The following is a 23,504-nucleotide window of genomic DNA, read 5'->3' as shown; positions in this document are numbered from 1 at the left end:
GACAGATAATACTCAGGACACTGTGAGTGGAACAGGCTTGGAGTTTGTTCACATTATGCATCATATATCTTGACACAGACAGATGAGGTGTGAATGGGGGTTAAAGGGAATCTCAACATTTAACCCCTATTCACACCCTGACCCATGTGATCCACAAATGATGGTAGTGTGGGGCAATGACTCTCAGGACCAGCAAGGGTTAAATACCTGGGGCTTCTACAGCTGAGGAAACCTTTCAGACAAGAGGTGAAATGTCTTCAAGAACCTTAAAGAAGTCCAGCTGCCTCCGACTCAAGCACTTAAGAACACCATGACCTGGATAACTGAGAGCCTACACAGATACACCGCTTTAGAAATGGTTTTATACCCACACTCTGATGTATGTCTTACCACAAGTGTATCGCAGAGGTCTACAGAGTCTTTGTTTTGTCCTGACATGGAGCATAAACCTATCACCAACCGACCATGAACACATTCACTAGATAAACTCTGAAATGACTGGTTCTGTCCAATCACAAACAAGGTATTGTCCCTCCCTTTCCATAATCAGTAATGATGTCTTTTCTGAATTGTTGGGCCACCATCTGTTACAGTAGTACCTTCAGTTTATACAATATTCTGGCAATCACATCCTATGGACAAAGTCCTGTTGTTAAGTTCACATGGCCCATCATGGGCAACACCACCACAACATGATATACGTCAGACTGTAGTCAATGGAGATTACGCCTCTATACTCTGCATCTGGTCTTATTCTTCGTTTCAGTGCTGTGACATTTTTAACTTCCCCCCACCTACATGTCTTCTCTTGCAGCAGAGCTCTCCTGAGAATTCATGAATACCATGTGTTGTTTACAGTAAAAGAAAACGTAAGACTCACTGACAAATAAAACTATAGTGATTCTGTAGAAGAACATTTGGCTATTTGTTTCTATCACACTGTATCTGATCAGTGTACATGCGGTACTATTGGTTTCAGATCTTAGGGTATCACTGCCCCACTGTGGACAACAATGGAACTACACAGATGACATCTGGACTGAAACGGTTTCTCTGTCATATTATCTCTGTGTTTTCATAAAAGATGAGACTTATGAAGCAAAGGATTCTTAGAAAAGTTTTATTGTCATAAGAAAATAAAGAGATAAAAACCACAGTGTATTTGCAAAAACACTAGAAGTCATGACTGTAACAGCCTGATGAAGAGGAGGAATAACACAAGAATACAAGAAAACCAAGGAAGGAATGTTATAACCACACACATGAGATGGAAACAAATCAGTCAAAATATCACACTGGAAATTTTTCAAAGCCTGCAAAAGGATACTGACTATACAAGGGGAGTTTCAAACCATTTTAAATGCAACACCATCTGATAGTCACTGGGGTAAATTATGTCATCAAGGTTTATTTTACAGTTAATTATTCACAGTAGTCTAGTGGTGGGATAGATACCTGCTGCAGTGGTTCAATAAACAGCTTTTTCAGAGCTGTCAACCACTCACCGTCTTCAAGAGAATGAATTAACAGACAGACACCAGACACCAAAACCATCACAGCAGCCACTGGGAGGAGGTCAAAAGTCATCCACAAGGAGTGAGTGGATGGTCAGAGAGAGGACAGACGAAATTCATATCTGACACCAGAAACTGAGGTTATTATGAAGTTCCATAATTGCTCATTAGTGTCATAGATATAACCAATACATACTGTATATTGCCTCCTCTGGCCAGTCACTAACTGGGTGCTGAATCACTTAGGGAAAAAAGCTAACACTGAGAGAAGTTATCAAGTATACTGCATATTGTACTGTTTGAAGACAAGAACAAAATCAAGGCTTTACATTTACTGTCATGACTTTTAATCCAGTCTTCAAAGTTCTAAAACCCCACAGAAATGAGGAGGAATCATTTCCAATGGCCCTTTACATGCAAACTGCTAAACAAAGAACCTGTGTAGGGTGGGGTGGTGGTAAGCTCTACTAAAACACAGGTAACCTGATCATTTTCCTCTCATTGGGACCTGCAAGTGTGGGTAACATTATCCAAAGGCAGCTTTTGTGTATGAATAACAACCGTACACAGGCAAGAAAGTCAGTCAAACACTGACTCAGCAGTCCCTCAGGTATATGACAGGAGCAGGGTAATAATGCTGTCCATTCATGTTGATCTCGACATCCTCATTTTTTTTCCTTGGTGATCTTCTGGTTTACTGATCCTTTATGCTCAGCACTGGGTCCACCAGCTTGTTATGAACATGCATTAAACCTACAATGAAAATGAAAAGATACTTTAGCCATATTGTAGATAGACATCACTACAGACAGAATCACAACTCTACATTATGACTCTCTTGCAGTTTAAAGAACAGTTTAGATTAAAATCCTTCAGTCTTTGTTGATCTATAGAACACTGGACGGTGCACCACAAAATAGTTTTATATAGAATAGATCTTTATTGTCACTGTTCCAAAACAATGAAACACCATTTAGAAGTTCTTGGAATGGCAGTACAGATAAATATAAAATGTCAAAAAGAATAAAAATAAAGATAAAAGTGAAATACAATAGACAGGGGGGTTGTGTGTTTGACTGCCTGTGGGAAGAAGCTGTTTTTCAGTCTGTTGGTTTTGTCCTGATTGTCCTGTATCTCTTCCCAGAGGACAGGAGGGAGAAGAGGTGATGTCCCGGGTGAGTGGGCCCTTTAAAATACTTTTTTTTTTTCTTTTGAAGTCAGCAAGTGTGGTGTCTGTGAGGGGGGGTAGTGTTTTGCCGTTGGTACACTCTGCCGCCCTCACCACCTGTCGCAGGTCTCTCCAGTTCTCCTCTGTGCAGCCGGTGAACCACACGGTGCAGCAGTAGGTCAGGAGACTTTCTATAGCTGACCGATAGAAGCTGGTCAGCAGGTGATGAGGAAGGTGAGCTTGCTTTAACTTCCTGATGGGAGATGTGTGTGGTCCAGGTGAGGTCAGCAGAGATATGCACACCGAGGAATTTGACGCTCTCTACCCCCTCTACCTCCTCGCCTTGTACACAGAGGGCAAAGTGCTTGATGCGCTTGGATTTCCTGAAGTCCATTATTATTTCCTTGGTCTTTGTGATGTTGAGGTCCAGGTTATTGTGACAGCACCATTCTGTCAGATGCTGAACCTCATCCCTGTAGGCTGTCTCATCACTGTTTGATATGAGTCCTATCATCAGCTAATTTGACGATGGTGTTGGTGGGGTGAATGGGGGAGGAGTCACGGGTGAAGAGGGAGTAGAAGAGGGGGCTGAGGACACACCCCTGAGGTATGCCAGTGTTCAGGAGGAGAGTGGATAAGGTGTGATGTCCCATCCTGGCATTCTGTGGTCTGTTGCTCAGGAAGTCCAGTATCTATGTGCACAGTGAACTGCCTAAGCCCAGGTTGCTCAGTTTCTGAACCAGTTTGTGAGGGATGACTGTATTAAAAGCTGAGCTGAAGTCCACAAACAGCATCCTTACATAGGTGTTTCCTGGTCGGCAGGGATGGCAGACTTAATGTGAGAGGACGAGTGTCTCAAAACATTTATGTGATTTAAAGCATATATTTCTTTATCCACTGTGATGTGTAAGGTCCAGATGTTATGCTGACATTCTTGCCAGGGATGCTGGGAGCCTTAAAAAGGTACAGGAACAGTGATACTTAAAAGTAGGTCCACAAAAAATGACCATTGTTGCCTTTTGGTTTGGGTCTATTTCCTGCTGCTGACTCATTACAAACAAACCAAGAGGAGAAACCATGAAGTCACACGGACTCCAGCCTTACATCGTCATCGCCACGTCATGCTTTACTGAACCTGATGTGTTCATCTATCGACTCTGGTTTTAGCTCAGCAACAGAGCTAATTACAGAGCATTAAATGTTACTAACTGTATACCTTCCCTTTCCTGTAGTTTTGTGCTCTCTCGTCTCTCCTCTTCTGTCTCTTTCTGCAGGTATTTAATACTGAAAAGTATTGATTCAAACCAAACGGAGTCACAGATTGCTTTTGAGTCTGAAGGTGAAATGTCATAGAACAATTTGAAATCTGTTCAAGATGGCTGTGCTGACAATGTTAGTTCATATGTCCTGACTTTCCAAAACTTCATGAAAACTTCAGATAGCATTTCTGTATCACAATCATGTGATTGGTCTTTCTGCTTTTATCTGTAAAGGTGAATCTTACTGGGTGTTAAAGGTATAAGAAGCCACTGAAGAAATTCACCCTTTTCCAAACTCACTCTGTCCTGATCACCAGCACAGTAACTGATAATAATGACATTTTAGAGGTCATTAGTACAGTACCGCATAGAAGTCAGTGGGAGTGATCAACCTGTTGTGAACTCTGCTCACACACATTCTGACTCTTGTGCTTTCATTAAATAATTTGTTTATTCTAAATATGTCAAAGCAAAATGTTTCCAACTTATTACCTGTAAATACACCTCATCTCTAGCAAATCATTACTAACCGGTAGAAAGAGTAGAAGGAGGCATCTTGTTTAGTGAGGATAGCTAAATACACAACAGACTCCACTGATCAGAGTAAAGATGGTGCTGGTGCTACCTTTGAAGTATTTGACAGTTTTGACTCGGAGCTCCAGTGTTGCATCCTCATCACAGACGAAGATGGTCCGTGGGTGTTGTTGGAAGGCTGATACTGTCCACATATGGTTGACTCCCTCTTCAATGGCTTTATACAGAGCAAAGGCTTTGTGAGCTCCTGTGATCAGAATCATCACCTGAGCAGAGGACAACAGCATAGTTATACTCACTACCTGCTGTGGATCCAGGAAAGAAAGAACATTAAGAAATAGGCAGTGTCTGAGGTGATCTGAAGTCCACCGTGAGAGACCCCATGGTATTAAGGATAGATAATCTCTTACTGTACCAGCTGTGTCGAGCACAAGTAAGTGAAAGTGTTTGAGAATGTATTTCCTTGGTTGTAATTGCTTGTTTGCTCATCATGTGTCTTTGGTGTGTGGTAGCTGCCTGTGTAATGTGATGGCAACAGACTGTATTTCTGCTACCCGTCTGTAAAAGCGCAGTATATTTTCAGTGTAACATTATAGTTAAGTTTGCTCTGTGTCAGGTCTGCAGTGTCACTGACTGTCCTACCCAATAGCTGGAAGCTAAGTCCGCCCATTATTTAATGAGGTATGTAAAGCACACGTAGCTTAGCATCCACAGTAGCCACTTGTAATAATGCCCTGCTTGTATTTTCTTGGCCAGCACAGGGCAATGCTGCATTGCTAAAGAAGTGAGAGAAGAGAATACAGTGCACTACTGCAGTGCAGTATTCAGACCCCTTCACTTTTTTTCACATTTTGTAATGTTGCAGCCTCATGCTAAAATTATATTTTTACAAATTCCCTTATTAATCTAGACTTAATACCCCATAATGATAATAAATTTGAAAAAGAAACAGTGCTAAGAAGGAAAAACTGAAATATCACATTGACATATGTATTCAGAGCCTTTGCTATGTCATTTGAAATTTAGCTCAGGTTGCTCCTATTTCTTTGGATTATCTTCGAGATGTTTCTACACCTTGACTGGAGTCACCCTTTGGTAAATTCAATTAATTGGACATGATTTGGAAAGGCACACACCTGTCTATATACGTCTATATAAGGTCTCACAGCTGACAATGTATATCAGAGCAAACACCAAGCTCTGAGGTCAGATAGGATTGTCCTGACGCACAGACAAGATTCTTCCTATAGCTGGTCACCAAACTGCCAATCAGTAGAAGGGTCAGAAGAAAGAGGTGGCTAAGAACCTGATGGTCACTCTGGCTGAGCTCCAGAGAACCATTTCCAAACATCGTGTCTGGTTTCCTCCAGACATGCATACGTACGCAAGTGTACATACGCTCAAAAGTTGAAAATGGCGTACACCACAAAAAAATCTGATTTATAAAAACGTGATTACAAAATCCTGCAGGCAGTGTTCTCTTTACCAGTTCACCTGGAAATGTGCACATGTGGATCAGCCTCATGTTCCACCCTCTACAATGCACCACCAATGCACAAAAGCACCTCATAAATGTCGATACATATAAATGAGCCACTGATCAATGGTTTTTCATGGTGAATTACGGCAGCCACTGGAGAGGAAATGAAATAATTTTTCTGACTCAGATGAAAAGGTTCTTGTGGGTACGGTGGAGGCCAGAAATGACATACTACTCGCAGTGGGGTCATAAGCTAAAGTAAAAACATGTTGCTGCTGCGGTTAACGCAACGAATGCAAGAATCTCATCCCACAGTCAGAGCCTCTCTGCTACAAGCACATCTGAGCTTATTTATGACTCCGTACAAGCATGAGTATAAATAACACTGCTGATTTGAATGTTTATAATAAGTTGGATCAATAATTAGGGCCCGAGCAACAGAGGTTGCGAGGACTAGGGGTGTAACGATTGAGTGAACTCACGATTCAGTTCGATACTCAATACAGGACGTATGGTTTGATACACTCACAATAAATCTAAGGATATATGAAGAAAGAATGAAAAGAAGATTAAGATCTTAGAATTCTTATTATTTTAATCCTTAAGTGATTTTTTTGCAGTTTACACTATCTCAAATCTCTTGTTGATTTCCCACAAGTGGGATAAATAAAGTATATCTTATCTTGTTGCCACAAAACCCAGTGTCTTACAGTGTTTTCCTTACTGTAAACTAAACTCCAGTTCAAATTTAAAAATAATGTCTTTCTTGCTGTTTCTTATTCTGCAGACTACAATGCAAAGGAAAGGATACCATATTGCTGTATTGGCCATAACATAAGGCAATATTTATCTTGGTTTGACCACATTACTCCAGTTTTAGCCTCCCTTCATTGGCTCCCTATTCATGTTAGATCAGACTTTAAAGTTCTCCTTGATGACTTATAAAATTCTAAATGGGTTAGCCCCCTCATACCTGTCTGATCTTCTTAACCCTTATATTCCCTCCCATGCTCTGCATTCTCAGAGTGCAGGGCTGCTGTCTGTCCCCAGAGTTAAAAAGAAGTCAGCAGGCTGCAGGGCCTTCTCCTGTCGGGCCCCCTTCCTCTGGAACAACCTCCCTAAGTGATATTAGACAGGCTGACTCAGCTGACAGGCCTTTAAATCCAAACTAAAAACTCATCTTTATGCCTTAACTTTTAACTAGCATATTATTCTGGTTCCTATTTCAGGATTACCATTTTTCCCTCAGGGCGTGTTGGGTCAGTCTCAATGCATCAGTTAAGATTAATAGTTAGTAAATGTTGTCCATCGATGTCCTGCCTGACGAGATTGCTATTAACTGTCTTAATATCGTTGCATCACTTAACTGTGTGTTTCTTCCCTCAAGCACATTAGTGCCCAGGCTGTGCTTCTCTCTCTCTCTCTGCTACTGTCTCTTACTGCAGGGTTCTGCCTCCAGAGCTGGAGAGTCTCCTGCTGCTCCCATGATTCAGCTCAACCCATGATGCGACAATAATTAAAACATTTACTAGTGTTAGTGATAGTGTTATTGCAACTAATGTTTCACTTGTCATTATTATTTCTTTAGCTATAATTATTATTATTACTACTACTATTTACTTTTTGACTTAGTCTGTGTATCTGCAATGTTGTCTTTCTCTTCCCCATCCCCCCACGCCCCCACCCCTCTCTGTCTAAACCCAACCGGTCGAGGCAGACGGCCCCTCCCACCCTGAGTCCGGTTCTGCTCGAGGTTTCTGCCTCTTAAAGGGAAGTTTTTCTTTGCCACAGTCGCCTAGTGCTGCTTCATGGTGGGATCTGTTGGGTTTCTCTGTAATTTTTTATAAGATAAAGAGTACGGTCTAGACCTGCTTTAACTTCTGTTGTGAATTGGCGCTATATAAATAAAATTTGACTTGACTCGACTTGAAAAAAAAAAAAAACCCTTCAGTGTTATTCAAACATATATGTTTGTTAATATAAACTATCTGGCAATATAGACAATTTTGCATATATTTTACAAAGTGACAGCAAAGTTTCTACCTTCCACATACTACACAGAACTAGCAGTCTGGGGTAAACAACATAATGTTAACTGTTAAATCTGCTGATTCACTGATTCCAGTTTTGAGTTACTTTGACAGCTAGCTCCTCTTGGGACTGCATGTTGACATACTGTCATACTGTCCCACACACAGTCCTGAGAGGGGGTAGCAGGACAGGACCAATAACGTTACAGCATCATGGACAGATGAATTTCATATTTAAAGTCCATGAGAAGTATTGTTGCTGTGTTTAAAGGAATTTAATTCAGAAACAGAATTTTGACAGTTAAGGGGATCGACATAGGAACGAGTCACGTTGTGCTCTGTGAAAAGCTCCGACCCGATAACTTATGAATCAAGAACGCACAAGGATAGAGTCACTGCTCATACTGTCTGTCCCTTCTCTCGATATGCATGCAAACATGCAGCTTGATTTGACGTTGCCACGTACAAAAAACGCGTTGACAACTTCTCTATACTCAAATGCTGTACAGTTAGCTAACATTTGGAGCCAGTGTCTGTAGCTAACATTACCAGCATTACGATGGTGAGAGATTTAATGACTAACGTCAATCACCTGTAATCATAGCTGAACGTTATGTGTCACATAATATTACATTAACATTGCATGTGAGCTAGCACCTGCAATTCAAATAAATGATGCTATGGACGTCTGTTAGCCTTACGTTAGCCAATTTAATTGTGACAGATATACTTTGGTCCAAACCTGTAGAATGGCAACCACATTCATTCTGATCTGGCATGTAAGCTTAAACCGTGTGTGCACTACAGCTGGAGGAGACGGCTTTCATGCAGATCCAGGCCAAAGATTTTTACTATCTCAATTCACATTCATTTCACAAAGAGGATTAAACTCCTCTAAGAGTCTATCTGTGCACGGGGCTGTCTTCATGAATGACATAAATATGAAACTGATGGACACAGTAAGTGATATTTAACTTATTTGTTCTGTGTCCAATGGTCATGCAATTTCAGAACTATGTTGTATGACCTGCAGGTTGACACATTAGGTCAGAGGCATTCATTAGAGTTAATACCAGAAACCACCAATCAGTCTGAAGGCAAAAGGACAGGGGATTAAGCTGCTCTTAGGCTCTATTTGTGCAGTTTGCTGCCATCATGCATGATACAAATATGCAACTGATGGGCACAGTCAGTGATTTTTTGCTCATTTAGTTTCAGAACCATGTTGTACGACCTGCATTAACCCTGTGGCTGCCAGTGACCCAACGGGTGTGGAGTGAAAGGGCCCGTTCCAGTCAAGGTGTACAAACACCTCAAAGATGATCCTGAGACCTAGGACTGAGTTCAATTTCAAGTCTCGTAGCAAAGGGTCTGAATAGTTATGTCAATGTGATCTCAGTTTTTCATTTTTAATACATTTGCAAAAAATTCTAAAGTTCTGTTTTTGCTTTCATCCTGGGGTATTGAATGTAGAACAATTAGGAAAAGCATAAGGCCGCAATATAACAAAATTAAAATTATATGTTCACTCTTACATTATTATGTTAATTTATACAGAACTACTGATTTACCAGAGAGCAGTGCAGAAGGCATGAGGTAGTGGAACTGAAGATATCTGTGTGATTCTGATCCATCACCTGCAGCAGGTGGTAAGTGAATCAGACATAGAAATAGCAGGGAGGCTACACCTCTATCACATATATTTTTTAAACATATGATCATATTGAAACTAACAGAGGTTTAAAGGTACGTATGAATAGTACACATTGAGTACAGAATATCTTAAAATGGTCATACAAGATTATATTAACGAAGAACACTGGAGGAATAAATAAACTGACCTCCTTGGCATCCATGACAGTTCCTACACCCACAGTGAGAGCCATGGTGGGAACCTTGGAAAGGTCGTTACCAAAAAAACGAGCATTGGCTACAATTGTGTCCTTAGCCAGGGTTTTCACTCTGGTCCTGGAGACAAGGCTGGAGCCTGGCTCATTGAATGCAATGTGACCATCAGGGCCAATACCTGCAGAAAGACAAAGAACAGAAGCCAGATAAAGAGGAAGAGGCTTTATAAGGAAATATAACAGACAAAACTACATAAAATTCATGTGACCTCCTACAAACAACTCGATTCCTCCAGCTTCTGCGATCTTCTGCTCGAAGGCCTGACACTCTGCCTCCAGGTCCTCTGCATTTCCATCCAGGATGTGAGCATTGGCTGGTTTGATGTCAATGTGTTTGAAGAAGTTGTTCCACATGTAGGAGTGGTAGCTCTCTGGATGAGCACGAGGTAGACCTAGAGAACAAGAGGACCACCTTTTTTACCTAAGAGGTGCTAAGTCATGAATCCAGGCTCCTGAGCAAAGAAAGCTGATTTTTGGTTCTATTCTAAGGGACAGATATATAGTGTATTCAGAAAGTATTCAGACCCCTTAACTATGCTTTAAAAAATTGTATCATCAGTACCCCATAATAAAAATGCAAAACATAACTGTAGAAATTTTTGGAAATTTATTAAAAAAGAAAAATTGAAATGTTGCATTGACATAAGTATTCAGACCCTTTACTATGTCACTTGAAATTTTGCACAGGTTCCTCACATTTCTGTGGATCATCGTTGAGATTCCACACCATAATAGTAACATGATTTGGAAAGAAACACATTTATCTGTATAAAATTTCACAGGTGACAATGATATCATAGTAAAATCCAAATCATGAGGTTTAAGGAACTGTTTGCAGAGCTCAGAGACAGCATTGTCTTGAGGCTCTGATCTTCCACTGCTGATTTCAAGGTTCAAGAGCACTGCGGCCTCCATAAATTTTATACTTCATTTTGTACTTAAGGAAGAAGTTTCGAACAACCAGGACTCTACCTAGAGCTGGCCGCCTGGCCAAACTTAACGATCAGGGGAGACAGCCTTGGTAAGACAGGTGACCAAGAACCTGATGGTAACTCTTGCTGATCCTGTGTGAAGATGTGTTTTTGCTTTGTCATTATGGGATTCTGAGAGAGGAAAAATTAGATTTTTCTTTTAAGCATAAAGCTGCAACATTACAAAATGTGAAATAAGTGAAGGGATCTACTTTCTGGATGCACTGTACACTAATCCAAAACATAAACATACTGTTGGTAAACCTCTGGGCCACAAGAACGTGGAATTAAGCTAAAATAATATGAAGTGCAGAGCTAACTGAAGTAAGCTGACCTGAACGTGTCTTTTGTCTCACACAAAAAACACATAAAAGTCTCTAGGACAGCCTCCTTCACCTGCACAGCACTGTGAAAATCAGAAACAGCCTGTCTCAAAAGGAACTTCTAAACCGGACTGTAAGTCCAGGAGGCTGAGACGCCCTCTGCAATTTTAAGAGTCAGCTTCAAACTTTCCTCTTTGATTAAGCTTCTAGTCAGAGCTGGATCAGGTTTGTCCAGAGGAGGATAAGAGCTGAGATCTTACACTTTACAGCTGCTGACAAACCTACACTGTTAATTCTGAACATGAGTGGTCGAAGCGTAAAACAGAGAGAAAGGTAAAGAGTTCGATTTGACTCACCTACATATTCATCCATGTTGAAGGTTTTCACGTATTTGAATGAAATATCTCCATTTCTGTAGTATTCAATTAACTTCTGGTAACAGCCATAAGGAGTACTTCCTGAGAAAAATAAAACATGTTCATTCATTGAAACTGATGAAGTTTCAGAGCTTGTTTGAGAGAACATGTTGTTGCACTCACCTGTAGGCAGGCCCAAAGAGAAGTATCTGTCAGCGGAGGGCTTGAACTGGATGATCCTGTTGCGGATGTATTTTGCTGCCCACTCACTGGCCAGATCATAGTCGTCCAGAATGACCAGCCTCATCGTACCAGCTCTCTAAATAAAAGACGATGGAATAAAGTGACAGCTTGAACTCTGATGATAAGTATCAGTATTTTACTGGCGCCATGGCTATCTGATGGCGAAACAGCAGTAGAATAAGAAAACGCCACGCCAATCTCCATTCAAAACCTGGACTTCTGAGTGAGTGCTCTGCTCGCCCGATTATCAAAAATGTCACCGTACCTCTTATTTGGAGAGTCCTCTCAAATACATGTCTGTCTGTAAAGGACTGGCTGTTATCTACCGCTGAGGTAGGAAAAACGGACCGTAACGCTTTACATTAACCATACACCGGACTGTGGTACATTGTCAGACACGTCTATGGAGTTTGGTGAGGCGGTGGCTAAATGTTCTCCAGAGAGGAAACTGAAGAGGAGCGGATTCTTCCAAGTTCCGCTTAATGTACATTTACTGAAAACTGTCACGGAGCTAAACCACTGATAGCTAACACGAACTGCACTGTTCAACAACAAAGTATTTTACCTCTGAAAACACTCGGTTTTTCAGCTGAGCAGTCAGGTGTTGCGAAACGTCTGTTTTGTCACATGATCCACTACCGGTCATGTGATTGTACCGTAGTGGATTTGGGAAATAATGTTGGTAAATATAATAATAATAAGAAGAAGAAGAAGAAGAAGAAGAAGAAGGAGGAGGAGGAGGTCAAAAATGTCCCTACTTGTCAAGTATATTTTTGCCTTTACAAGTGTTACTAGTAAACTGCAAAACGCAGCTACTAGTGTCAATACTGCCGCTTTAAGATTAGGTGCGTTCCAGATCAACTGCGGCTGGCTGCGCCTGACTTGATGGTCAAACGTAAACTGCCGCTGACTGCTGGCAAACTTTTTTTTTTAATCATTATTATTAAGCAATTGAAAATACAAATTCTCAAAGAAGACAATAACAATATTACACTTGATAAATCAGTGCAGTATAAAAGTGCAAAAATATAAGCAAATATAAGCACATTAGGCGACTCATGGAGCAAAAAAAAAAAAAAAAAAAAAAAAAGAACCGAATAAAACAAAAGCAAAACAACACCAAAACAGTAGCAGATAGGATGCAAAAAATGCATTTTAACAGGTATTTAAATTTAACACAAAATGGAGCAGAGAGACAATAAAATAAAATAAAAAATTAGTTATAATTTAGAACAGAGGACGGGCAAAATCCAGGCTTAATTTCATGGCATATTTACTTTTCATCTATTTAAGTGATGAAAAGAACAACTTAAAGTCACTCATAAATCCAAGGAAGGAAGGCTTAGAGTTCCACCATTTAGCACAATGGATATATTTACCCAACAGTATTATGATGTTAATAGTGTCTGACATAAATAAGGCTAGATGATCCATATAGAAAATAATATGACATAATTCAAAAGGTGGCACATCATTACAATTTAGAGAAATCCAGTTTTTTATGTCACGCCAAAAACATTGTGTAATAGGACATAGAAAGAACAAATGTTCCAGAGTTTCATCTTCATCACTGCAAAAACAACACTGATCCACCTCTAAACCAGTTCTTTTTTTTGAGAAATTCCGCCACAGGATAAATTTTGTTTAAGATTTTAAAGTGTGTTTTCTTAGCTTTAGGTAAAATGGGCGACTGCTGGGAAACGACTGCAGTCAAGTCGGACACACTTACTGCAGCGAGACTGAGCGACGGCATTTGACTTTTAACAGTTGCCCTTTCAGTTCATCAAATATATCGATCTCATTGTGAAAAACCTGTAGACTAACCTATATACACTCTGTTTACTCAACCAAACAAATGTTGTTCTACACATTTTATGACTTACGAGGGTTTTACTTCTTCTACAAGAACAAACTCCTGAACTGAACTGATGAGCAGAGAAAGTTTGACCAATCAGGACAAAGCGCTGTCATCACAGAAGTGGCTCCAAGTTGGTGCAGCCGCAGAAAAGCAACTGCAGGAAACTGCAGGCACCTTACTCCCGCGAGGTCTAAAGCCATGTGACATGGTGACGTTGCGCGTTGGCATGGATGTATTATGAGAACTGGATGCGGTGCCCTCCCTCAGCTTCATAGCTAGTTTTTTTTTTTTTTTTTTTTTTTTTCCAGTGGTCACTTGTGGTATTGCAACGAAAAATCCCCTGGGGCCCAAAAAGCATTTTCTCCATAGGCCACCATTGTAAAAGAGACGCCTGTAAAACCGTTGACAGGACACCTCTGGTTATAAACATAGTCAATTATGACTCTTTCTATTCTATATTTTTAAGTCATGGATTTTTAATCTTTGTAAAACTTTTCAAAAGCCCAGAAAAGTCATATTTCTCTGAGTGACGTCACGACTGTGTGCGGCACTCTACACGCGGTCATGTTGTGTCTCGGGAACGAGGATCCTTGCTAGCTTACAGTGGACGCTGTGTGGTGTGTAAAATTAAAGGTAAAACTGAATAAATGACACAAATCCGGCCCTTTTTTCACACAGCAAAAATATTAAGATTTTGTGGTTTATCAGTCACTTGTCAACCTTTGTTCTCAAACATTATTGTCTATTAAACAATATATCAGCCTTGTAAGGATTCACTGATATGACACCGCAGGTGATTTTCATAACTTCCACTTAACAGTTTTATTAAGGGTATTTTAAATTTCTAAGTCATTTACCTTATATATGATGGCTGATGTGATCTGTGTGTGCTGGCAGTGTCTTATCTTTTTACAGCCTATGATCTCATCTACTGATGACTGAAGTTCATTAAACCTGTCATCCGCAACAACTACATTTATGTATTTATTCAAGGCTTAAACTGTCTCAGTGTGGTAAATCCTCATCATAGGGAAGATCAAGGATGGAGCTGGTCATGTTGATGAAGCTGGATCCTGGCGTACCTCAACCGTATTTCGGGGGATGCTGATCATCTTCTCCTCCGTAGCCCACGGCAGCGGTGGAGGACTGTTAACCTGGGGCAGTCAAATAAGTCAAGTAACAATTATATTTCAGACCCTTAAACCCACTGTCAGAGGCAAGAAAGCTGCTGTAACTAACTACAGTGTACATATTTTACAGGAGCATGCTCAGTAGCTTGGTTATTATATTTAATTATTATTATATGTCTAATTTGTCATAAAATAATCACAGATAAAGGAGTTTCACCTTCAGAATTTTTACACTAATTTTTATTTTTACAATATCAAATACAATTTGCTATTTAATAGTGTCTTAAATGAAATAAATAAATAAAATAAATAAATAAATACATGGATGAAAGATATTTAATTTACTTATCCTGAATGTAACTGTGGAGAACAGTGAACTAATAGAAGTGTAAATAGTAACACAGCAAATTAACTAGCACTGCACATGAGAAGATGCCATATGAATATGTCTGTGAAGGTTCTCAGTCATCCAGGTCATGGTAGTCTTAAGTGCTAAGGTTTGAAGGCAACTAACCCTAAACCCTACTCTAACCCCCTAACCCTAACCAAATACGCCTGCTTTTACCTTTATTTTACTTTTATTAATTTTTTTGTTTTTTAGTTCATAAAATGTAATCCAGTGTGGATTTAAAAAAAAAATCATATTGCATTTATTAAACATAAGTTTGTCAACAATGAAGGCAGGCAAATACCACCAGCTTTCACTGATAGGAAAAAGGCACTGCATTACATTAAACACTTTAGAGTGCCTAAGAGAACAGAAGTGACATTTAATATCCTCTCAAGGCATGCTTTAAGAATTTGGCAGCTATTCTGATATTCTTAATAGGCTTTTTTTTTTAAAGAAAAATGCAAAAAAATTATTTGACATTTTATAGACAAAGCAATGAGTTGACTACTGAAAAAAATAATTGAAATTCTGTGCACAAGATGTCTCCTACTTTACTGCAATGTACATTTTAGTGAATATGCACTGGAGGCTTCAAGTTTGTACATCACACTGTAATTTGCGTATTAGACCACAATTGGCTCCGAACAAATTGTGATGTCACAAATTGTGCTCATAGGCACACTGCTTAAAGACAGATTTTAGGTGAGTACAGAGACACTTTCCACTTTCAATTTATTTATCACATCATTCTGCACCATGGTGCAGAAACCTCACAGTCAAGGTGCAGAAAACCAAATATTTGACTGGAGCAGGATTTTGAATAAATTTGATTTGGTGCAAATGGGCAAACATGTTCAAAAATTGATATGGTCATTTCAAATATCTTTTCCTTTGATTTTGTAATTGTAATCAAACAATTCTCTCAGGAGTCTTAACATCTAATATCACAAAAGATTTCAGTTTCTCAAGATTGCAGCCAACAATATCAAAACTTACTCAGCTTTCTTTGCACGCAGCGCTTATGGATTCAACACCTTAACCCTGTCCTTATTATCATCAATTACAATAGGAGCATACAGCTGTGTGTACGTGCTGCAAGTAACAAAAAAAAAGTTTTTAAAAAAAAGTAAGAAATGTAATGACACCACTTTTGTCTACACTGAATCTTGCATGGTGACAGTGACAAGACAGTGATTACTGGGAAATCTGTTGAAACCACAAATTAACACTACCTGTACGACGTGTTGTTCCTGGTCTTCACAGCAGTCATGGTAGCAAGGGCTGCATCTGCAACACTGAACACTGATCATTAATGTAGAGTCTCTCTGCTGTGTAATAATATGAAAAAGACACATGGCTCAGACAATACCTTGAAGCATTCTTCTTTCTTACTCCAGAGCAGCCCTCCAAATTATCATCAGTGTCCAAAATACATATCTGATTTGAGATTAAATATAAAGAAAACACATTAGCTACAGTTTAAAAGATGTGCTTTAATTGTGCATCACAATGATACAATCTACAATCTAATTTATTGGGAGTGAAAAAAGTGAAATTATGAGAAAGTTTGAGATGGATTATAAGCAAGAAAATTGGCACAATACCCCCCTCTTACATTACACCATGATCTGATGTCCCAGAAGAGCTGCTTTCAATCAAAAGCAGAAAGACAGAATTAATGCATGAATATTTGCCATGAATGACATTGTTAACAGGAAGTACAAGATTAATAAACCAATAATTTGTGGAAAAGTGATAATGTTCCTTCCATTTGCATGTCTAGGGTATTATGGTGTAGGTGTGTCCACTTTGATAGTGTGATGTGGCTAAGGAGGAGAATTAGAAAATATTTTTTTCAAAATCTATACAAAATTAACTGGTTGAAGACAGTATGTGCCCAATAGCCACACAGCCTGTAACATCAAGGCACACAGTATGTTTTTAGTATGTTATTTTGTTTGTCTTTGTTTTTTTTTTTCCTTCAATTTGAATATCTTCTTTTCTGTACATTACTGAATAATACATAGTCTAAATATACTGTGTTTTTGTGGAGTTAAATGGTGTAGGCAATACTTGGAATGCAGATGTATCAGCCTGACTATAAATGAGAGTCATACCTGTGACAAACAATGTTTTATTGTACTACACAGAAGGGATGTTTACATCATGTGGTGAAGGTGAGATTAACCCGATAACTAGTTCAAAGCCTTTTCAAAACAATGACCTTATTACCTTTTCTCTGCCATGTTTTTTGGTGTACTGTTATATTCAGGTTCCTGGGGCTGAAAAAATACAGTAAACTGAGTGTGGCGATATGAGGGGGGACTGTGAATAAGAAGTAACCAGACAACGGCACCCTGGGAATTTCACCCAGAGAATTATAAATTGGTGAAGGTAGAGCCCATAAGGTGCCCAGGTCTGTCCTACAAACAGGTAGGAGACGATTTTATTACAAAATAAACACTAAAACGGCCACACACACACACACACACTGTAACAAAGTGGGGGGGGCTTATCAGGGCTGAGGCTTACCGGTGGAGAGACTGGGTCACGGGGGGTGAGAAATCCCAAAATAAACAGAACAAAAACAAAGATTACTCCAGTCTCACGTGGCAAGCACACACATACACCGGTAGTGAAGGGAACCAGGAACCAGGAAACACACGGCATACAGGAAGGGAAACCACCACCTCGGACCCCAGGCCACCACCTTCAGCCCTCAGCACTGAAAGGGAGAAAGAAACAGAAAATGAATAAAAGGGGTTATACTCAAAGAAAATCAAATAAAGCAAAACTTACCAAAAAAACAACAACAACAAAAAAAAAAAAAAACAGATCAAAATATAAAGTTGGGCAGATCACAAATTACAAACTCAAGAATTCAACAAAATCTGCTGCCCAAAATAATCTACATTCACAGTTAGAAAAGAAATTAAATTCAAAAGAACTACTTAACAAAAATACAAATAACCTAACCAAATTACACACATAATCCAAATATACCAAAGATTAATTTAAGAAAATGAAATAACACAAATACAACAGAAACACAACACAAAACATCCCAAGAAAATAAAAACAATATAATAAAACAAGATACAATGAAAATGGGGACACCCCCACGCAGTCATCCACGCGTTAAAATAGGCCTATGCCACGTGCAGGGCCGACCAGGCTGACTCTGGTGCCGGCTATCAGCCGCGAGCAGAGCCATCAGGCGCCGCGGTCGGCAACAGTCGGTCCACGGCCAACGGCACTCAAGGCGGCGGCCAGGCAAGTGGGTTGGAGGAGCGGCGAGGCAAACCAACAACAAAAAAAACGCCAGAGTAAAGCAGAAGTTCCTCTCTTTAACAGGCGCTCAGCTCAGTCTGTCAAAGAACGGAAACTAATGAAGTAATACAAACTAACAAAAAGGACAGCAGGAATACAAAGCAGGCATAACGAGCAGCCAGGAGACACGCCCACCGATCTAGGTGTCTATTACCTGGAGCAGCGGTGGCAGCAGCGAGGCACCCCAAACAGATGGCAGAGAGCGCAGCCTGCCAGGCACTACACCGGCACAAAGCCGCAGCCCGATCAGCTGTAATCAAATAAAAGGAGCGGTGATCAACGGTGAGTTGTGCCATGCTCTACAACATGACTGAGGCAGCCACTGCTACACTACCTGCCAGGGGAACCGGAGACGGGAGCGAGGTAACCCAGAAGGGGCGGACTCGAGACCAACGAGCAAGAGGGGGACCAGGACGGGCGCCTCGTCCCTTTATAAGGTGGCCCGGAATGCTGGTTGGTTAACGATGAGTAATCAGTCATTCATTCATCTTATCTGTAGATGTTGCACGTGATTTGCTTTTAAGTATTCACACATGCTGATTTTTACTCTGTCCAGCCAAATCTTTTAAAATCACTACCTAGGTGAGGGTATTCTGACCACCAATCAGTCCTTTTCTTTTTCATATTTGTTAGCAACTGATTCATTTGGTTCCCTGTAGACGTTGTTTTCAACACAAGTAAAAGAAGAAAAACAAAGAAAGTTATAGCATAGTCCAACTGCAAACTGTATATTTGGCACTGCATTTCACTCATACAAAATGCACAGTGGTAAAGAGCAGGGAGATATTCATGTCTAGCCAGTAATATTGCTCTGCCCCATACAGTGTCTGTACTTACCAGTGTGTCAGCAAGTTCAAATTCTGCTACACTTCTGCTTTTCACACAAACATCACCATCTGTGTCCGAATTATCTTGCTGATCTACAAGAAAACAGCTGTTGAGTGACATTTTGATGGTGACCGACCTAAAATCAAACAAATCAAATTTGCTTTCCCTGAGGAACCTAACCACTTACAATCTGTTCTAAGACATATAAATAATCTTGTTGCATGTTTTTTTTTATTATTGAGGGCTCTTCTTCACTGCTCATCTTCTCCAAAGGCTCCTCCTGTATCTTTGCTTCTCTCGTTTGTCCTTCATCACCTTCACTCTTTCTCTTCTCCAAGGATCCCTTGTCTACTTTTTCTTTTACTTGTCCTTCTTCATATTCTGTCTTTTCTTCTGAGGGTCTCTTGTCCAGTTTTGTCTCTCTCATTATATATATTTCATCCTTTTCTTGTCTGACAGCCCCACTTGGCACAGCACTTTGTGGGTCCTTTATTTTGAGAAAATAATTATTGGCTACAGATGACAACATTTCAGTATTCAGTACTGTGTACAATATTTACCTGATGTGATCTGACCATACCGATTGTGTGAACCACGTTTTTTTCTGAATGACTTGTGAAAATTTGTGCTGTATCTGGGCCTACAGAGACCTGTTGCATCTGAAAATAGTGAGAAACAAATACAAATAAGAGCTGTTTTACTATGGTGTTAAAAAATTATGTGATTTTGCTAGAAATTGACTGGTCCTCACTAATCTTTTCCTTCTCTGAATTGTCTTCTGATTCATCCCAGTGTGGGTTTCCCATTATTGTTCCATCACCTTCTGATGAGTAGCTAATTTTGGATTAAAAGATCCTGGTATGTGTGGAAACATTGAAACTGATGAAAACTCTCACCTAACTGTGCAGGACGGGGCACTCAACTCAACTTGGCCCCTATCACAAGCCTAAAAATGATCAAAACAACTCTCATTGGTGTCTGTTGGCTTAAAAACTTGCCCTCTTACCTGAGAAGAAAATGGAAACAGAAGACAGCTAGAACACAACTAGAAACCAACCAACCAATGAGAATACAGCAACAAACCAACCAACAACCAATAAGAATACAGTGACAAACAACCAACCAACCAATAAGAATACAGTGACAAACCAACCAACCAACGAGAAAACAGATGCAAACCAAAAAATAAAAATAAATAAGAATAGAGTGAAACACCAACCAACCTGTTATGGTTTGGCTTAGTTTGTCTTTGTGTTGTGTTTTTCTTTTTGTGCTCTCTCTGTTCCCCCTCCCTTTTCTATTCTTTTGCAGAGCTTGTGTGTGGCAGGGGGTGTGGCTGGCTCCTCCTGTTGGCTGCTGAGGCACACCTGTTTTCACTCAGTCCATTTCCCTCCATCCTTATAAGCCCGCCCTTCACTGCCTGCTTGCTGCCAGAGTATTCCTTGCTCCTGCTCTGCATGCAGTTTCCCCAGTGTTTCCAGTGGCAAGATTCTCCTGTGCTCTGCTGCTTTAAGACTTCCTCCTGTCAGCCAGCTCCCTGCCTCACCTGTCTACTTTTTGTTCTGGCTTTGGTTTGTTTCATTATTAAAGAAACTTCTGTTCCCACTCACCAGTGAATGTGCTTCTCTGCTTTGGGGTCCTAGCCTTTAAAGAACGTAACAGAATACTCTGGCCAGTTATGGATCCCGCATTGAGAGGGTGAAACAAGCCCTCACCTCTCAAGGAGCACGTGTGGGACAACATGAGAACGCTCTTAAGGAAATTATGGATAAGCTGCTCCACCTGGCCTCCAGTATGATTCAGCTTAACGACCGTCTGAACCAGGTCTCCACTCAGCTTTCTTCACTGGCAGCTCCTGTCCCTTCTCTGGATCCACCTGTTCATCCTCCTGCTCCGGCTGCCTCTCCTACCCAGCCCAGTCATCCTCATGAGCCCTTTATCCCCACTCCAGACAGGTATTCAGAAGAAGTAGGGTCATGCAGTCAGTTTCTCCACCAGTGTTAGCTTAGCCTTTAATGAACGTAACACAACCAATAATAAAAAAAACTGGAAACCAACCAAGCAATGACAGCACATTTAGAAATAGATAGTTAAAAAATCAACTAAAACATGGTTGTGCAGCTACAAACCAACCAACAGCAAGAAACCAACCAATGAGACTAAAACAAGGAATCAGTCAACCAAAGAGAATACAACTGCAAACCAAACAACCAACTAGAAAAAGCATTTCCTGTGGAAAATGCGTGTGAATGCTGAGAGCTGAATGAATCACTGAAGCAATGCTTAAAATGGCTGAAATTATGGTTGAAATGCAGAAGAAAAAGTTAAAATTTTAAAGGCAAAAATAATTGTTGAAGTTTAAAATGGCTGAAATTAGCAAAGAGAAGGGGCAGATGCAGAAGCTAAAAATTTAAACCAATAAAGCTGAAGCATTCATTTGAATAGCAAGGTTGCTGACAAAGTTGAACATTTTAAAAAGCATAAAGAGTTGAAGAAAGTTGAATAAGCATAAATGTAAAAAAAAAAAAGGTTTAAACCTTTTGATAGTTGAATGGTTTCTGTAGCAGAAAGTATGCAGGAGTAGTTACAACACAAACAGGGGTGGAAGCAGAAAGTAAAAACAGCTAAATGCAGAATCAAAAGTTGGAAGCTAAATTGTAAAAGAGGTAGAAACAGTTGAAAGGTAAAATCAGCTGCTGAGGGTTTGACTCAAACAGATAAAATGGACAGAAGGAGGTATGAAGTCTTAAACACTGCTTAAAGATAATTCACAGATCAGTGATCTCTGTGTAAGAGGAATCCACCAGAATGGCCCATGTGTTAATATATAGATGATAGTTGCGTGTGTGTGTGTGTTTGTGTGTTTAAACAGTACATGTTGTGTTCAAATGTCCTCTTTCTCTGTGTATTTCAGTATCTGGCCTGATGTTTTACTTTGAAAATCCCTCTGTGTGTGTTTTCTATCACCAACTGAAATTAACTGCCAAGTTACTCCTGATTAAAACTGCTCGAAAACCTGTTTGAAGTGAAAACTGTTGAACTGTGTGTGAATCCACGTCTCTGTGTCCAACTGCACTCACAGGTTGCCATAGCAATATCAAGGTCTCAGCCTCAACTGTCAGATTTTGTTCTGCGCACCTCTTGAACTCCACCTAATAATTCAAAAACCATAACTCCTATTGATAAAATCTGGTAACTACCAGCGCCAAGAGACTTTACTGAACACAGACATGTGTTATTTGTGTAGTTAAAGTGAAAAATGACCACAGTATGGCAGTTTAAAAACTGGCCTGGTTTGGGTTTTGTCTGAGGACAGTTAAAATAAAGATGAATGGGGCAGTTGAAGGCTCCTCTTGGTGATCAGAGGCTGCTACCTCAAAACCGTAATCTATGGCTTAGGGAGTCACACTGTGTGAAAGAGCACAAAATTATCTACAATTTGACATGATATAAAAAAAAGTTGAATGTAAGTTGAATAGCTGAACTTATTGGGACTTGTTTAAAGTTTAAATGAAGTTTCTAGCACAAAGTATGCCGAAGTAGTTAGGTTTCCCAGAGGAGGTGGTTTTAGGGGATTTGAACTCTCCCTCAATTCATTTGAATGGGAAAAAATCTTAGAGAAAAGGCTTAATATTTCAAAAACTATAGATAATATTAAAAAGTTGAATGTAAGCAGACATGTCCTCAAAAAGCTGAACATTTTGATACTTGAACGGTTTCTGTAGCTCAAAGTATGTCGGACTAGTTAGCTGCCGAAGAATTGAGGGATCAGAAAATAAAGGATTTCAATTGCAAAGGCAGCAGCTACAGTGAGCTCTGAGCCCAGACAGCCACACAATACAGAGATTTGCTTCTGCGTACCTCTCAACTCTCCCTATTAATTCAAAAACGGTAACTGATATCAATGAAATCTGGTAACTACCAGCACCAGGAGACTTTACTGAACACAGACATGTGTTATTTGTGTAGTTAAAGTGAAAAATGACCACAGTACGGCAGTTTAAAAACTGGCCTGGTTTGGCTGTTGAATGAAGACGGCTAAAATGTAGATGAATGGGGCAGTTGAGGGCTCTTCTTGCTGATCAGAGGCTGCTACCTCAAAAACCGTAAATCTTATGGCTTAGGGAGTCACACTGTTTGAAAGAGCACAAAATGATCTACATTTTGAGATATAAATTGTGT

General features: G+C 40.0%; 1 protein-coding gene and 1 long non-coding RNA gene across 6 annotated transcripts; both read right to left on the bottom strand.

The window, feature by feature from the left end:
* Window positions 1-1,104: 1,104 nt before the first annotated feature.
* LOC108873885 (glucosamine-6-phosphate isomerase 2) lies at window positions 1,105-13,836 on the bottom strand. Of its 4 annotated transcripts, none has more exons than XM_051078025.1 (8): window positions 13,669-13,836; window positions 11,726-11,861; window positions 11,543-11,644; window positions 10,102-10,284; window positions 9,827-10,011; window positions 9,557-9,622; window positions 4,567-4,741; window positions 1,105-2,267 (listed from the first exon to the last, which is right to left on the bottom strand). In XM_051078025.1, the coding sequence occupies exons 2-8, from the start codon at window positions 11,847-11,849 to the stop codon at window positions 2,209-2,211; spliced, it is 894 nt and encodes a 297-aa protein (XP_050933982.1). In that variant the 5' UTR covers window positions 11,850-11,861; window positions 13,669-13,836; the 3' UTR covers window positions 1,105-2,208. The 4 variants fall into 4 exon arrangements, with proteins under 4 accessions (XP_050933982.1, XP_018517744.1, XP_050933981.1 ...); XM_018662228.2 differs by lacking the exon at window positions 13,669-13,836 and adding an exon at window positions 12,351-12,486; XM_051078024.1 differs by lacking the exon at window positions 13,669-13,836 and adding an exon at window positions 12,051-12,343.
* A 3,980-nt stretch (window positions 13,837-17,816) lies between these two features.
* On the bottom strand, window positions 17,817-20,403 carry LOC127143580 (uncharacterized). Of its 2 annotated transcripts, none has more exons than XR_007815140.1 (3): window positions 18,829-20,403; window positions 18,649-18,744; window positions 17,817-17,889 (listed from the first exon to the last, which is right to left on the bottom strand). It is a non-coding gene; the product is annotated as an uncharacterized LOC127143580 (long non-coding RNA). The 2 variants fall into 2 exon arrangements; XR_007815139.1 differs by having other exon boundaries at window positions 17,823-18,532.
* Window positions 20,404-23,504: the final 3,101 nt, after the last annotated feature.

The sequence above is a fragment of the Lates calcarifer genome, linkage group LG19, assembly GCF_001640805.2.
Source record: "Lates calcarifer isolate ASB-BC8 linkage group LG19, TLL_Latcal_v3, whole genome shotgun sequence".
In the NCBI taxonomy this organism is placed as follows: domain Eukaryota; kingdom Metazoa; phylum Chordata; class Actinopteri; family Centropomidae; genus Lates; species Lates calcarifer.
This window is presented reverse-complemented; position numbering and strand designations above follow the sequence as displayed.

What these genes read in the sequence shown, in the direction of transcription:
- LOC108873885 (XM_018662228.2), bottom strand. Translation starts at nt 12,431, where the DNA reads ATGACCGGTAGTGGATCATGTGACAAAACAGACGTTTCGCAACACCTG. An exon ending in CTCTTTGGGCCTGCCTACAG is followed by an intron (nt 11,645 to 11,725) that starts GTGAGTGCAACA and finishes TATTTTTCTCAG; the next exon opens with GAAGTACTCCTTATGGCTGT. An exon ending in AACTGTCAAATACTTCAAAG is followed by an intron (nt 2,268 to 4,566) that starts GTAGCACCAGCA and finishes TTTTCATTGTAG; the next exon opens with GTTTAATGCATGTTCATAAC.